At 49.1% G+C, this 13,872-nt stretch overlaps 3 protein-coding genes across 3 annotated transcripts; 1 reads left to right on the top strand and 2 right to left on the bottom strand.

Annotated features, from left to right (window-relative positions):
* Nucleotides 1–6,056: 6,056 nt before the first annotated feature.
* Nucleotides 6,057–11,098, bottom strand: LACBIDRAFT_295668 (uncharacterized protein; the record flags this gene model as incomplete). Its single annotated transcript, XM_001888331.1, has 9 exons — nt 6,057–6,167; nt 9,503–9,862; nt 9,923–10,018; nt 10,093–10,158; nt 10,266–10,651; nt 10,708–10,749; nt 10,784–10,817; nt 10,881–10,940; nt 10,998–11,098. The coding sequence occupies 7 exons, from the start codon at nt 11,096–11,098 to the stop codon at nt 9,994–9,996; spliced, it is 714 nt and encodes a 237-aa protein (XP_001888366.1). The 3' UTR covers nt 6,057–6,167; nt 9,503–9,862; nt 9,923–9,993.
* A 914-nt stretch (nt 11,099–12,012) lies between these two features.
* Nucleotides 12,013–12,723, top strand: LACBIDRAFT_312793 (uncharacterized protein; the record flags this gene model as incomplete). The annotated part of the gene is made up of 2 exons (XM_001888382.1): nt 12,013–12,081; nt 12,133–12,723. 2 exons carry the CDS (start codon nt 12,013–12,015, stop codon nt 12,721–12,723), a joined length of 660 nt encoding a protein of 219 aa, XP_001888417.1.
* Nucleotides 12,724–13,111: 388 nt separating this feature from the next.
* On the bottom strand, nt 13,112–13,863 carry LACBIDRAFT_255052 (uncharacterized protein; the record flags this gene model as incomplete). The annotated part of the gene is made up of 6 exons (XM_001888330.1): nt 13,112–13,164; nt 13,213–13,341; nt 13,391–13,489; nt 13,546–13,641; nt 13,697–13,766; nt 13,843–13,863. 6 exons carry the CDS (start codon nt 13,861–13,863, stop codon nt 13,112–13,114), a joined length of 468 nt encoding a protein of 155 aa, XP_001888365.1.
* Nucleotides 13,864–13,872: the final 9 nt, after the last annotated feature.

Here is a 13,872-nt window from a genome sequence, read left to right as displayed (position 1 = left end):
ATTTCGGGAGATTCAAACCGGAAGAAGTGTCGGACATGGACCGCTTAGTAGGGAAACCCACTTGCACGACCGAACCCCCTTTTGTTTACACGGCACAAGGCGCCCTCAAAGCGTACTACATGAGTCGAGTCAACGACATTATCCGTCGCCCTCACGCCAGGATCCTTATTGGAATGGGAGGTCCCATTGCTTGGTTAGGTCGTAAATGGGGAGGAATGGAGCTGGTAGCCCAATTCATGACAGGACCCTCGCCAGACGTTTACGTACACCGCCGTGGATATATCGATTCCGATGACGAAAATCCAAAGTTCTTATACACGGACGAAATGTCACCCCAGGAAGTCGACGTCCTTTTCGGCTGCATTCGGAGCGACAGCGACAAGGACAAGTCTTTATACCCATCCAGAGATATCTTGGACGACGGTTGTTTCTTTTGGACTGGCGAATGGGATGCGCGCATGGAGGAGATGTTCGCCGACTTAACCAAGGATGTCTTGCAGGGCACAGCCAAATTCCGCACACCTGGTATGTGGAACGAGTATTTCAGGCGCCGGAGCCGTATGACTAGGGGTCCACGCGACCGCTTGAACCAGCTTGTACCAGCTTCACTTCTACGCCTTCACTCCAAGATATTGGAAGGTTTCAACGTGGACTGGCACAAGAGTCGAATCGCTCACATCGAGCTCCCCGAAGAGTACAAACCCCGTTAAATCGGGAATAGGGGGGCTTTGTGAGGGGTCAGTATCCCTCTCCTGTGTTATTCCCCATTCAACGGCGTCATATTCTTCATACATCACTTCCAGAGAGTCACCTTCAGTCACGGTTAGTCACGTAGTCACACTCGGTATAGTCACTCCATAAGCACATGTAAAAACTTACTTCTTACTACTATCAACTCTTTTGCCAACTTGACGTTTGAGCATCGTACTCACGACTCATCTCAAGTCCTGTTAGAAGAAACATCTTAGGAAGACAAAGGTCAGTTCTATTCAGAATAACTTGGGAGCTCGTGTCTCCCATTAGCGTTAACAACTCTCTTCGTTTTCCCCAACGATAGAGATTTGGTTATACTTCCTACGGCTTTCCGAGGAAGCAGAACTGTCTATGCTCGTGGCTATCCAGGGCATAGTAGACGTTCGCGTAACCAGGTCTTCTTTCCGTTCGTTAGATATTAGACCGTATTCTAGGGTCTTCACACCTAACCGCTCTACGCGAGTCATTACGCTCGTCAGGACTCGATTGTCGCTGTCTCAACCCCACAACTCGGCTTAACCCCTCGAACAGGGTAGTGCACTCCGGATGTGGACAATCGACTCATGGAGCTCAAAACTGCCCTCGAGCTCAGAAAGCTTGATGCAGCTTCACCCTACTACCCTGAGGTGTGGCATCGGCATCTCCTTGCAGCAGGTCTACAAGGAAAATACCCCAACATCCCCCATGGCCTCCGTTTTGGCTTCGATGCAGGCATCAGACACATCACCCACACCTTTGTCCCTCCTAATCGACCCTCTCTCTACGAACACCAGGCAGAGTTTGACAAGATCGTGCACGCTGAGCTTCAGAGGGGCAGATACGTTGGCCCTTTCACCCAGGCACAGGTTGAATCCCTGCTGGGAGCGTTTCACACGTCTCCTCTCAGCATCATTCCAAAGCCCGGACAGCCGGGCAAATTTCGCATCATCCAGAACCTTTCCTCCCCACATTCCCCTCGGGGGCCCATATCCTCCATCAACAGCTCCATTGACTCAGACCTGTACCCCTGCACCTGGGGTACTTTCTCCACCATCTGCCTGCTCATCTGGCACCTCCCCCCAGGCTCGCAAGCAGCAGTGCGTGACGTCAAGGAGGCATACAGAAACATTCCCATCAAGCCTGAACAATGGCCAGGGCTGGTTGTCCGCCTCAACGAAGACAATAGCTTTGCGATCGACACACAAGACTGTTTTGGTCTGGCTTCTGGGGGAGGCCTTTATGGCTGCGTGGGTGATGCAGGAGCCCAGATCATGCGCCACTGTGGTATTGGTCCCCTCTCCAAATGGGTGGACGACCACATTTTCTTTCGCATCCTCCACTGTCACCTCGACAAATACAATGCCAGCCGCAAACAGCGTGCATGTTGCATCACTGAGAATGGGGGCGAAATCCATGACGGAGGACGCCTCTGGTTCAAGGGCGACATTATGCCAAATGACCAACATGAGGAGTTCAATGAAGATCTCTCGTGTGCTATCCAAGACCTCTCACAAGCTTCAGACAGGTTTGTCATGTCCACTGGCACCAGCTAACCATGCCCTGACCACACCAACAGATCCCCTGAAGACAGACAGTTTACATACTGCATGGCGGACATCGACGCCTTATCCGACGAACTGGGCATCCCATGGGAGACCAAGAAGGACATCCCCTTCAGCTTCATTGCCCCCTTCATCGGCTTCTCCTGGGACCTCACCAATCGCACAGTCAGCCTACCAGAGAGCAAGAAGGCGAAATACCTCCAGGCCATCCTGGAGTGGGAATCCAAACCGAAACATACGCTGGACGAAGCACAGAAGCTATACGGAAAACTTTTACATGCCTGCCACGTTCTACCTGCCGGACGCGCATACCTCACCAACCTGGAAGCCTTCATGGGAGTATGCCACCGTGACAGTCCTTTCCACCTGCGTTCACCACCCCGCGGAACTCTGAGCGATCTTCTCTGGTGGAAGAAGAGACTCACCCAACCAACCATCATCAGAGGCATCCCTGGACCTTTCCCCATCCTTGACACCAACGCTTACTCAGACGCTAGCTCTGAAGTTGGTATTGGGATCACGGTGGGCAACAGATGGAGAGCCTGGAGGCTCTTGCCAGGGTGGAAAGCCAACAGCAGAGACATTGGCTGGGCAGAAGCAGTCGGCTTTTGGTTCCTCGTCCTCACGCTTGCACCGACAACACCAAGAGGAACTCAAACCAAGCTTTTCGGAGACAACAGAGGGGTCGTTGAGGGCTGGTGGAAAGGCAGAAGCAGAAACAGACCCACAAATGACGTGTTCAAGCACATCCATGCCCTTTCAGAAACGCAAGATATCCTTTTCCACACAAGATATGTCCCCAGCAAAGAGAATCCTGCAGACGGCCCTTCCCGGGGAGAGCACTATCACAGGTCCCTCCTCCTCCCTGCCATCGTCATCCCTCCATCAATCCAACAATACATATGCGACTTCGATGCGCCTCTCACACCAGCTGAGTCGCTCCTTCTACAGCAGGGGAAAGCACCCACTCCCCTCCCCAGGGCTGACCGCTCGTCACTACAACAAGAACGGACAACCATCAATGCCGCACTCGAAGAGCACGCCAGAGCCACCTTCGCCCAGACAAGGCAATGGCTTGACAGCTAACCGTTTCCGCCGTGTAGTCACACACATACCCAAAGCAGCCAAACCTGCACGGTACGCCAAGGACCTATGTCCTCTCCCATCTGTTAGACGACCACACGTGCTCGCTAGCGAGCGTCTGCAATGCTGGACCCCACTGGGCGGGCGTGAGTTTGCCATGAACACTCCCTCGAGTTTAACCCCAGACGATATCCGACAAATCACCATCGTTATGGGAAAGTCATGGGAGGAATCCACCCTAGCAGCATATGGTTCAGGCCTCCTGAACTTCCACGTCTACTGTGACCAGAAGGGCATTCCAGAGGATCAACGTGCACCAGCCAGCCCGCTCCTCATTCACGCCTTCATCTCAGCACTCGCAGGTGCTTACTCCGGCAGCACCATTGACAACTACGTCTACTGCATCAGGGCATGGCACCTCATTCACGGTGTCAAGTGGCAGATGGAAGTGGCTGAGCTCGAGGCACTCCTCAGAGCGGCGGAGAAAACTACCCCAGCCACCTCAAAGAAGAAGAAAAGGGTACCCTACACCTAGTGCTTGGAAGTTAGGTTAATTAACTGGAAAATAACTGAGACCAGACTAGACCTAACCGCAAAAAAACCGGACCGCGGTTAGTGGTTAGTCAATTCTGGAAATGAAATAACCGGTTATTTTGCGGTTAACTAACCGTTAAAAAACCGGTTATGACCGGTTACAACCGACCCTATTTTACCCCTTCAAAACGCATCTAAAAGCATGAGAAACGCTAAAAATCTGACAGAGTTATGGTCAAATCTCTAAATTATTGGCTAAAATAGTAGGCTTTCAAGAATATTATTATAAAATTGTCAATTCTTCACCGAATTTAGCGTTCTTGGGCTTGTTTTAAAGCTACGACGCATGGCAATAATGTTTACTGCAAGGAATATGAGAAATATACGCCGTTTTAATCGATTTTCTATTTTTTCGGTCCTAACCGGTTAGTAACTGCAACTAACCGGTTTTCATCGGTTATCTTCGGTCCAGTTAGGTTATTTTGGGTCTGGGAACAAACCCTAACCGGTCTCGGTCTCAGTTAGAGCCCCTGGGCACCCAATAACCTAACCTAACCGGACTTTCAAACACTACCTACACCCCATCTTTCATACTTGCAGTAAAAGGGCAACTGCAGCTGGACAAACCACGAGACGCGGCTGTATACAGCTGCCTCACCACTGCTTTCTACGCCACTGCCCGCTTGGGGGAATTCACGGTCCCAAACCTCAGGGCCTTCGACCCAAGTGCACACGTCAAACCCTCTGACGTCCGAATTGAGCATGACCGAAACAGTCTCCGCTCCACCATCTTTCACATCCCCAAGACCAAGACCTCCCCCCAAGGCGAGGACGTCTCCTGGTCCAAACAAACAGACGGCACTGACCCAGAGGCAGCCCTCGCACACCACCTAGCCATCAACAAGCCCCCTGCTGACGCCCACCTCTTCTCCTACCTCAAAGACAGCCGCTTCCGCCCTCTCACAAAAACAGAATTCACTCGCACAGTGGCAGAAGCTGCCAGGAAGGCAGGTCTGGACCCACGTCAAGGGCACGGCATTCGCATCGGTTCAACACTGGAATACTTGCTGAGGGGCACCCCTTTTGAGGTCATGAAGGTCAAAGGCCGTTGGGCCAGTGACGCCTTTCTAATCTACTTGACAAAACATGCACAGATCCTCGCCCCATACATGCAGGCAGTCCCAGAGGTGCACGAAAGTTTCATCAAGCTCACCATGCCGCACATCCGGAGGTAGTGTGCTTTCCACTCCATGGTAAGTCACCCCTGCCCTGCTCCTAGTGTTGTGGTTTCCGAGACTTGCTCGACGCGTCGCAGGACTCCTAACTCTCGGGAATCGCAGCTCATCTCGTTTTGCCCACAGTTTTTGGATCACCCTGCCGGGACGGAAAGCCTCATGGCTTTCGCCCATTATTGCTCGCTACGCTTCCGTATCTCTCGCTCTCTTTGCAAGGACATTACCACTACCTTACCTACCTACCTACTGCCTCTCCATGCACGTAATGTGCTTGCTCTGTACCCTAGACGCCCTCAGCCTAATACAAAGATTCTTGCCCTGAAACGAAGCGAGGTACGAGTGCAGGGTTAGGGCGCGGTCTTAGTATAGGGCGTGTGATAGTCTAGGTAGAAATCACTCTCTCTTTCTACCACGACAGTCACCACCCCTCTGAGGTCGTCTGACTGGCCAGTTCTTTTTCCCCACCCTCCACTCCCAAAAGAACCTCTATCGGCATCAGCCTATCGAGCACCCGCACGCTTCCCGCGCAGGAGGACTCCTCTGCTCTGAAGCAAGACACATGCTGCACGGGTGAGTTTATCCCACCCACCCTCGCAGCTCATCTCGTTTTGCCCACAGTTTTTGGATCACCCTGCCGGGACGGAAAGCCTCACGGCTTTCGCCCATTATCACTCGCTACGCTTCCGTATCTCTCGCTCTCTTTGCAAGGACATTACCACTACCTTACCTACCTACCTACTGCCTCTCCATGCACGTAATGTGCTTGCTCTGTACCCTAGACGCCCTCAGCCTAATACAAAGATCTGAACCGTGGTACAGATATTCGGTATCAGTTGACGCACGTGCCAACCACTCGCTCGCGTCAACTAATTAGCAGTTTATTACGCATCTGCAGCCTTATTTCTTCATCTGTCCTTTACAAAATCCATTCTACCATAGTTTTAGATAGCTTTACACATTGTTAAACTGTAAGACCTCAAACTTTGTAGGGTCACGACCGTGCGAGCCTGCGAAGTGGTTGCTGCATAGTGTTGCCGAAGTTCAGTCCCGAACCGACGGTTCGGACTGAACTGCCAGAACTGAACTGACAGTTCGGTTACGGTTCTGGTTTCCGTTCGGGCTGAGGTTGTCAGTTCCAGTTCACAGTTCGGGCCTCTGAGGAATTTTTGAGAACGGAGTTCGGACCCGTTCGAACCGAACTGAACGTACATATTTCATCCAAGATTTTTGGCTGTTTCGGAGATTCAATTTGCGCGGCTAACGCCATGTAAACAAATTTTGATAGAATCTCGACATCAGTATCAACGCAACACCTCACTAACTATGCCCACCTCGGACGCTCCAGCCCTGAACCCTGACGGCACCCTCAAGGACGCGAGTGAAATCGAGTGGTTGAACTCCCCGAGCGATGAAAACCGCACCGTAAGCCTCGAAGACCCCAAAAAGCGCAAGAGAACAAACAGTGAGCACGATACTGATGAGTTACCTAGTGCCTTGAAGGAAATAGCCCCGGCTCGACGCGTTGGGACGAAGCGCGTGAAAATCCTGTCCAAGAACGTTCAAAGGATGGCTGCGGAGAACAACCAGTTCTCCGCACTACAACAAAATTTCTTCAAGAATCACTTTCAAGGCAAGTATCACTTCGACTACTTCAACTGTTACATTACTTACTTATCAATGTAGTCGGGGGTGCTTCAAACTCTGGTGCATTCCATATTTCTTATCTAAATGACACACTATTTATAGGAAGCCAAATCTAGGTGATGGTGCCACGCCCACCCAATCGACGCCATCAAACTCGAGACGCCGTGCCGCCTCAGCTCCTCCTTCTCCCGAGAGACCCCCTGCACCTGTTACCTCCAAGTCCAAGGTCTCGACTGCTCCAAAGGCGAACGCTAAGAAAGGAGCAACGAAACCCAAGTCGGCGAGGGCTGTCATCATCAGCGACGACGACGACGACGACATTGACGACGACATTCTTGGTAACGACGACCACAACAGTTTGGACGAAGATGGGGATGGAGGTGGGTGTGATGAGGGGAGCGAGCCCAAGGATCCGTTAGCGGAATATGAGAAGATGCGAGAACAGATACAGCATGAGCGCGCGGTGCGTGCTCACACCTTTCTTCTATCATCGCATACTCACATTGAATGACAGCCCGCAAGGAAACATTCTCATCGGGGCCAAGATCTACGCACGCAGGACCTGCGCGCTATGTTTACGCCTGGCGAAATTAAAAACCAGGCAACAAAGGAAGCAAAAAAAGGGCATTTCTGCCACGCATGCATGTAAGTGTTCTTTTCCTTGAAATTTCTCCTGGTGAACACGTCTCTACAGCGCCAATGGATCCGACCGCAAGAACAGCTTCTTAGCTGGAGATAACAGTACATTACGAACGCATATTTCACGGTAGGTTTCTCAACGTCATTTATTTCACCATTAACATGCTCTCAAGGCACTGGTCTTCTCATGGTGAGATGTACCTTGCAAAATGCAAGGAACTTCAAATCGAACCTCACGCGCGCGCTATGCCCAAGTCTGAAGACGACAAATCCTCAGATGGAACAAGACAGACTAGTCTTGATGGATTTGTCCAGGGCGTCGCCTCCGTCAAGTGGAGCAAGGAAGGACTCCTTGAACATATCTTGGATTTTGTGCTTTCCGATGATCAGGTACGTCGACACCCATACTGTACTTTATGAGTTTTTTATGCCCTTTCTTGCAGTCCTGATACAAAGCTTAGCATTACATCCTTCCATCAAGGATCGATATTGTAAGGAAAAATGGGATGCAGAGTCTTATGAGAGGGGCTATGTGTCTCTTCTAAAAGTGGTATGTCCCTCAATAACAGATAATTTGGTGCTGATAGATCACATTGTTAGTTTGACTCCTACTACAAACATCCAGAGAATCCAACATCGTCCTCCACTGCAGGGGCTTCCAATGAAGGTAAAATCTTTAATCTCACTATTGAACCAGCTTAACCAATTTATTTAGAACCCAAAAGCGAATTCAAAGGCTATGGTTCTGATTGGCTTTTGTCATCTTTGAAGGAAGCCCCAGAGGCTGCGAACTCTGCTACTCATAATCCACGAAAGGAACTCCTCGATTACCTAAAGAGCAAGCTAGCATCCACAAAAAATCCAGTTGAGTGGTGGGGTGTACGTACTTCCATGCTATCTCATCTGTTCCTACTCAGCAATATTTTACAGAAAAACGCGAAAGACTTCCCGACCCTTGCACGCATCGCACGTGATTATTTGGCAATTCAAGGTTCCTCTGTAGCTTCTGAGAGAGCCTTTTCAAGTGGCGGGCTTACAGATACTTTGCAGCGTAACCGAATGCAGCCATTTCTTTTTGGTCGGGTGCAAATTCTCAAGCATGCTTATAAAACACACCTTCTTGATGCTTCGGTGGAGGCCAGTGCTCACCCAGAACATAGATACATTAGTATTTAGAAGCTAGAATATATAATCCCTTTCTATGAACATCAGGGCCTCAAGTTGTTTGTACTACTGTGAATTTACTAGAGTTTTGGCTACTTGTGGTTCTAATTTCTGTTTGAGTTTTCTCTTATAATACTCTGGTTTATAATTTGTATGGTGGACTTATGCCTTTCAGAATTGCTTCAGACATTTTTTGGAAGTATAAGAACAGATGCAAGAGCTTAATTTCTGTTTGAAGTCAGAAGTGAGCACCAGTGTGGGAACATGGGATAATGAGACATTGACCCACTCAGTTAAATTTTCTCTTTCAATATTCTGGTTTATAATTTTTATGGTAGCCTTATGCCTTTCAGAATTGCTTCAGACATTTTTTGGAATGATAAGAACAAATGCAAGAGCTTAATTTCTGTTTGAAGTCAGAAGTGAGCACCAGTGTGGGAACATGGAATGATGAGACATTGACCCACTCATTCAAAATTTCTCTTGCAATACCCTGGTTTATAATGTGTATGGTAGCCTTATGCCTCTCCTTCAATTAATGTAATCCCACTATTCTATTACTACTCTGGCCACCACCCCAATAAAGGTACTTACAACATACATTTACTACCTATCATAGCCTACAGAGGTTTGTGCACACCTATATGAACTGATAGGACCCACAAAGTTTACACAACTACAACCAAATTACAGGGAAAAAACATTTTCCTCATGTCTTGAGGAAATTATCATTTTTTTCAGCCAGTTCGGCAGTTCGAACTGAGAACTGAACTGAACTGAACAGGAAAGAACAGTTCTTACCAGTTCAGTCCTGTTCGGTTCTCAGTTCTGCCCGGGGGCTGTCAGTCCAGTTCTCAGTTCTCAAAAAGTGCCAAAGAACTGAACTGAACTGAACTTTGGCAACACTAGCTGCATCCTGATCTGAAAGTCCCTGAAGAGTATTGATAATGGTGCTATAAGCTGGCATTTCTCCAATCCGGCTGCCGTAAGCAAAGAGGTCGACCGGTGCAGAGGACGCGAAGTGACCACGCACGAGAGGCAATAATCGAGCCTCGTTGTTACGTGCGAAGTTCAGTGTCAAAAACAACGGCTGGTGCTTCTGTATAAAAGAATAAAGCACACCTTAGGGAAGGATGCACAGACCAAGGTGACCTGTATAGGTCGTGATATCGCCATTATCGTTGATCTGGTTTCGGTTTCGCAGAGGGAATTCACGCAAAACAGAGGAACCAATACCTGGCGTGCACACCGTTCTGGAGGTATCATCACCTAGCAATTTGGGATGTAAGCTTTCGAATACTAAAATTAAGAAAAGGAAGGACGACTAACCTTGCTAGTTGATCTGGTCATGCAATTAACATACCTCTACTCGGCATATAATTATGAAATCTTTGTTGAACTCACCAATTAGCAGGGCATTTGACGCTGATGAGGAAATCCCGAAATGACGTGAGTCTCCTTGGTGAGATATCGATGACAGGGTTGAGACAATGACTTACCTTGAGTGTACTATCCATTGAAACTGGGAGTCTTCACGCATACCAATCATATGTACTTTGAAACCCCTGTCGGACTTACTAGGCATTGGAGCGCTCGACGTTGACGAGCGGATTCTGGAATTACAAGAGTCTCCTTGGTGAAATATCATAGCAAAGTCGAGACAACCGCTTACCTCCAGCGTGCAGCTGCTATCCCCTTAGAGCCGGGAATCTCCACGCACACAATTTCCAACTTCGTTCGACCATCTTGAGTGTGGAGTTGAGCGAGGGGAAACTCCTCGCTCCGTCGATTCTTAAATTCCTGGCATGCGTTTCCCCCAGCAACTCCACGTTCACTCTTTTGCCCATCTTCGTCGAAGATCAGTCCAAACGACATCGGTTGGGTACCTGAGGAGAGAGGCGAAGGAGCGGTCAAGATTGGGAGGTGCAGGCTTGTTGCCCATGCAGGGGAGGGTGGAATTGAGGGAGCTGTGAAATCGGCTGTCATCAACTTTTGGTTTCGTTTAGAAAGAGTGGGCGGCTGTGAGCACGCACTCATACTTGAGAAAGTAGCTGCCATCTACGGAAACACTTGTTACATAGTTATCGTCGTCATAGAAACGAATATGAACTCACTTGACATATTTTGTCAAGCGAACCAGGAGGCGCAAAGCTGGCCTACCGCCATGCAAATGAGGACTCGACAAAGCACATATATTGGCGCCGGGACACGACCTGCTGAGCCACTGTGCAGTACCTCCATCCTCGCAAAAAAAGTTTTAGGTATGAAGGTGGAAGTTCGAACGAACCCTGCGCCTTCGGATGCTGTGGCCTCAATGATTTGGCTACTCGTTTGAGCGATGTTCACGCTGTAAGATTGTTATGACGAAAAAGAGAGACAAAGGAGCAACAGCCTGTGAGCTCACCGTAGAATGGGGAGTGAAGTCGATGATGGTGTGCAGTGAGATGTTGGTGAGAAGGAGCGGCAAGCGCCATCAAAGCCGAAGCGAAGAAGCAAGGATATCATGATCAGCGCCTATTCTTAGCGAGCGCGCCGCCGTCGGTCTAGTAGTGCTTCCCGCCACTTTCAGTGCTGAATGGCACTTTTGTAGAGATCTCGATGCGATCCCGACCTATTTATAGATGGCAGCGCCGAGTGACCGAGGTCTTCAAGGCCAATTACCTATTGCCAAATAATTGGCCTTAGAAGGCTTCGATCACTAATAACTGTCATACCTTAGGTGACTGACCTCGTATTCCATGGCACAGCATTGTATCCGAGTCGTATCTGGCGGCAGGGAGTGTCATAACGGCGAAGAAGAATTTTACCATTGTGCTCGTTGGTGCGTCCCGCTTTTCATGGTCAGATCTCTAAACCCAGTCTCTTGTTGTTGCGATAAAAAGGCGAGACCGGAACTGGCAAGACTAGTTTCCTTTCTCTGCTCGTCAACGTCCTGGCAGGCAGGTCGCCAGACGATTACGACTTGCAACCGTACGACGTGACGAACGAGTGCAGCACAAAAGCACAGCCAAACCAACACTTCCAAGGTCTATAGATTCGCAAGCGTAAATGGCGTTGGCATCACCGTGCTCGACACCCCTGGCCTCGCGGATACCCGGGGTCTTCAGAAGGACAATGAACACAAACAGAGCATCACCACCGCTATTCGGGATAATTTCCCGGAGGTGACGGCGGTGATCATTCTAGCCAACGGCACCAACCCACGTCTTGGTGTTGCTGAGGTGGAGGGCGATACCGACGAGGACGATGAGGACATTTCAAATGGGCTGAAAACCGATGTCAGCGCAGCCCATCAAGCGACTTTGATGGTGCTGGTTAAGATTTTTAATTGGGTTGATGGTCTTGAGCCTCAATCAACAAACGCGTCGCTCTACAAATCAATGGAGGTCCAGCACAGAATTAGCAGCACGCTGGCCCGCATGACGCAGCTCGCCGGAGTGGTGGATGCGTTAAAAGGGTTAGTCATGGATTCCAACGGGACCGAGTTAGTAAGTTACTCAAAAGTCTTGACAGCCGTGCACTCACCTGTGATTGTAGAGCAAAAGGTTTCAAGTTGGTCATTCAAAGGGGAATCTGGGTTCTCCAGATCAGCGATACGCAAAAACACTGTCTGCCATTTTCCACTTTGCTACACCAATTGCCACGAGAAATGTTCGGGCGGCTTTACCCTTGGACGTTGGAAACTAATTGAATGCCGCAAATTGGCCAATAATCGTGGTACTTGCAAAGAGTGCAGGCACCCCATCGTGTATCATCACCATGACAAGGTCGCCTGGTGTGAGAAGGTGGAAGAGAAAAGTAACTACGACGGCACGACTAGCGTTTCAATTGCAGAAGTCCAGAAGACCAACGAGATTTACAATAAGGAGATCGAAGAGGCAACTGACGAAATCGGTAGTCTCGCTGAGAAGTATTCCGAGCTTTCGCTTTCTGGATCCTTCTCTGGTCAAGTCGGGAAGTCGGTGACGCTCTTCGAGACACACCTGGAAAACATGAGAAACAAATCGGACCCGGAGAGCGTCAAACGGTTAGAAGAGAGCTTGAATCAGCTCAAGAACAAGCTCCGCCTGCTTCAGGACGCAGCAAAAGCGGCGCATAAGAAGGTGTACCGGCCAACTATCGCGGATTAACTGAGTCATCCTGCCTCCTCGTGAGTCCAAGTCAATCGTCTTTGCAACTTCTCGATTACTGACATGTCCCAGTAAGTGTAGCCACAATACCAGGATGTTCATATTTCTTGCTTACTTCTGGTATTGTGATATTCATTTCTTGTCCTCGGCCTTCGCCTGTACGCTCCCCCTTCATTTTTGTTGTCATTTGGGTCATTGCTTGAAGCTGGTCTTGATGAACCATTTGATCCCTACGATTTGCGCCGTAGTCTTTCAAAAGGGTACCACGATGCAGCATTTGCCAATGTGTTTTCTGAGTGGTGTGCCAAACCTTATTTGTTCCGTTCGAGATCTATTCTGCGTTCAAAGCAGAATTTGAATTGATTGATGCTACACATGTTCATCGTTCCTATGAATCTTTGAGCGAGAGACGCATTGAAAGAGCATCTTCGCCGTCTCCATCTGTATCTTAAAGTTAGCGTTGACGGAAATAACGAGGGAGCCGCTCACAATATTTATCCTCAACCTTGGCAACTTCAAATCCTAACGTGTCGCGATACAAAGCTATTGCAGCTTTGTTAGATTTTCGTACATGTAGCGAACAAAATGAGGCTTTGTAAATGTTAGCCATTGCTTCTTCTACAGGACTGACGGTTTAGCGTAGGGGTAACAGCTATTAGAAACGCACGGGATAGAAGCATTAGCTTCTTTGCGAGCCCCAGCCGTCTATATGATCGTAGTACCGATATCGAGTTGACATGCCCATGAATCGGTTCTCCTTCCTCCTCTGGCTCATCTCTAAAAATAAAGACGTCAAAGCTGCCCATAAACAAGAATAACAACGGTCAAACATCTTAGCAAGGACGTATCCAACAGTTCGACCCTTATGATCTTCTGCAACGAAAGATATTTGCGGCCATGTCATAGCATGGTATATCCCTTGTGTGAATTCAATCAGCGTCGAAAAGGGAAAGAGGAAGAGGGCAGTGCGAACAAAACTTCATCATGTAGTTCTCCGGGAGATTCTGCAAGTTCGTCGACTGCATTCCCATAAGATCCTCGACCTATACTGAATGAAGTGTGAGCAAGCCTCTCATTTCTAGTGCAAAGTTATCAAGGCGCGAGTAGTACCGGGCTTACCCTTGCGAGACGAATGTTCATTTTGGAATA

Source organism: Laccaria bicolor, genomic scaffold, assembly GCF_000143565.1.
Source record: "Laccaria bicolor S238N-H82 LACBIscaffold_54 genomic scaffold, whole genome shotgun sequence".
Classification (NCBI taxonomy): Eukaryota; Fungi; Basidiomycota; class Agaricomycetes; order Agaricales; family Hydnangiaceae; genus Laccaria; species Laccaria bicolor.
This window is presented reverse-complemented; position numbering and strand designations above follow the sequence as displayed.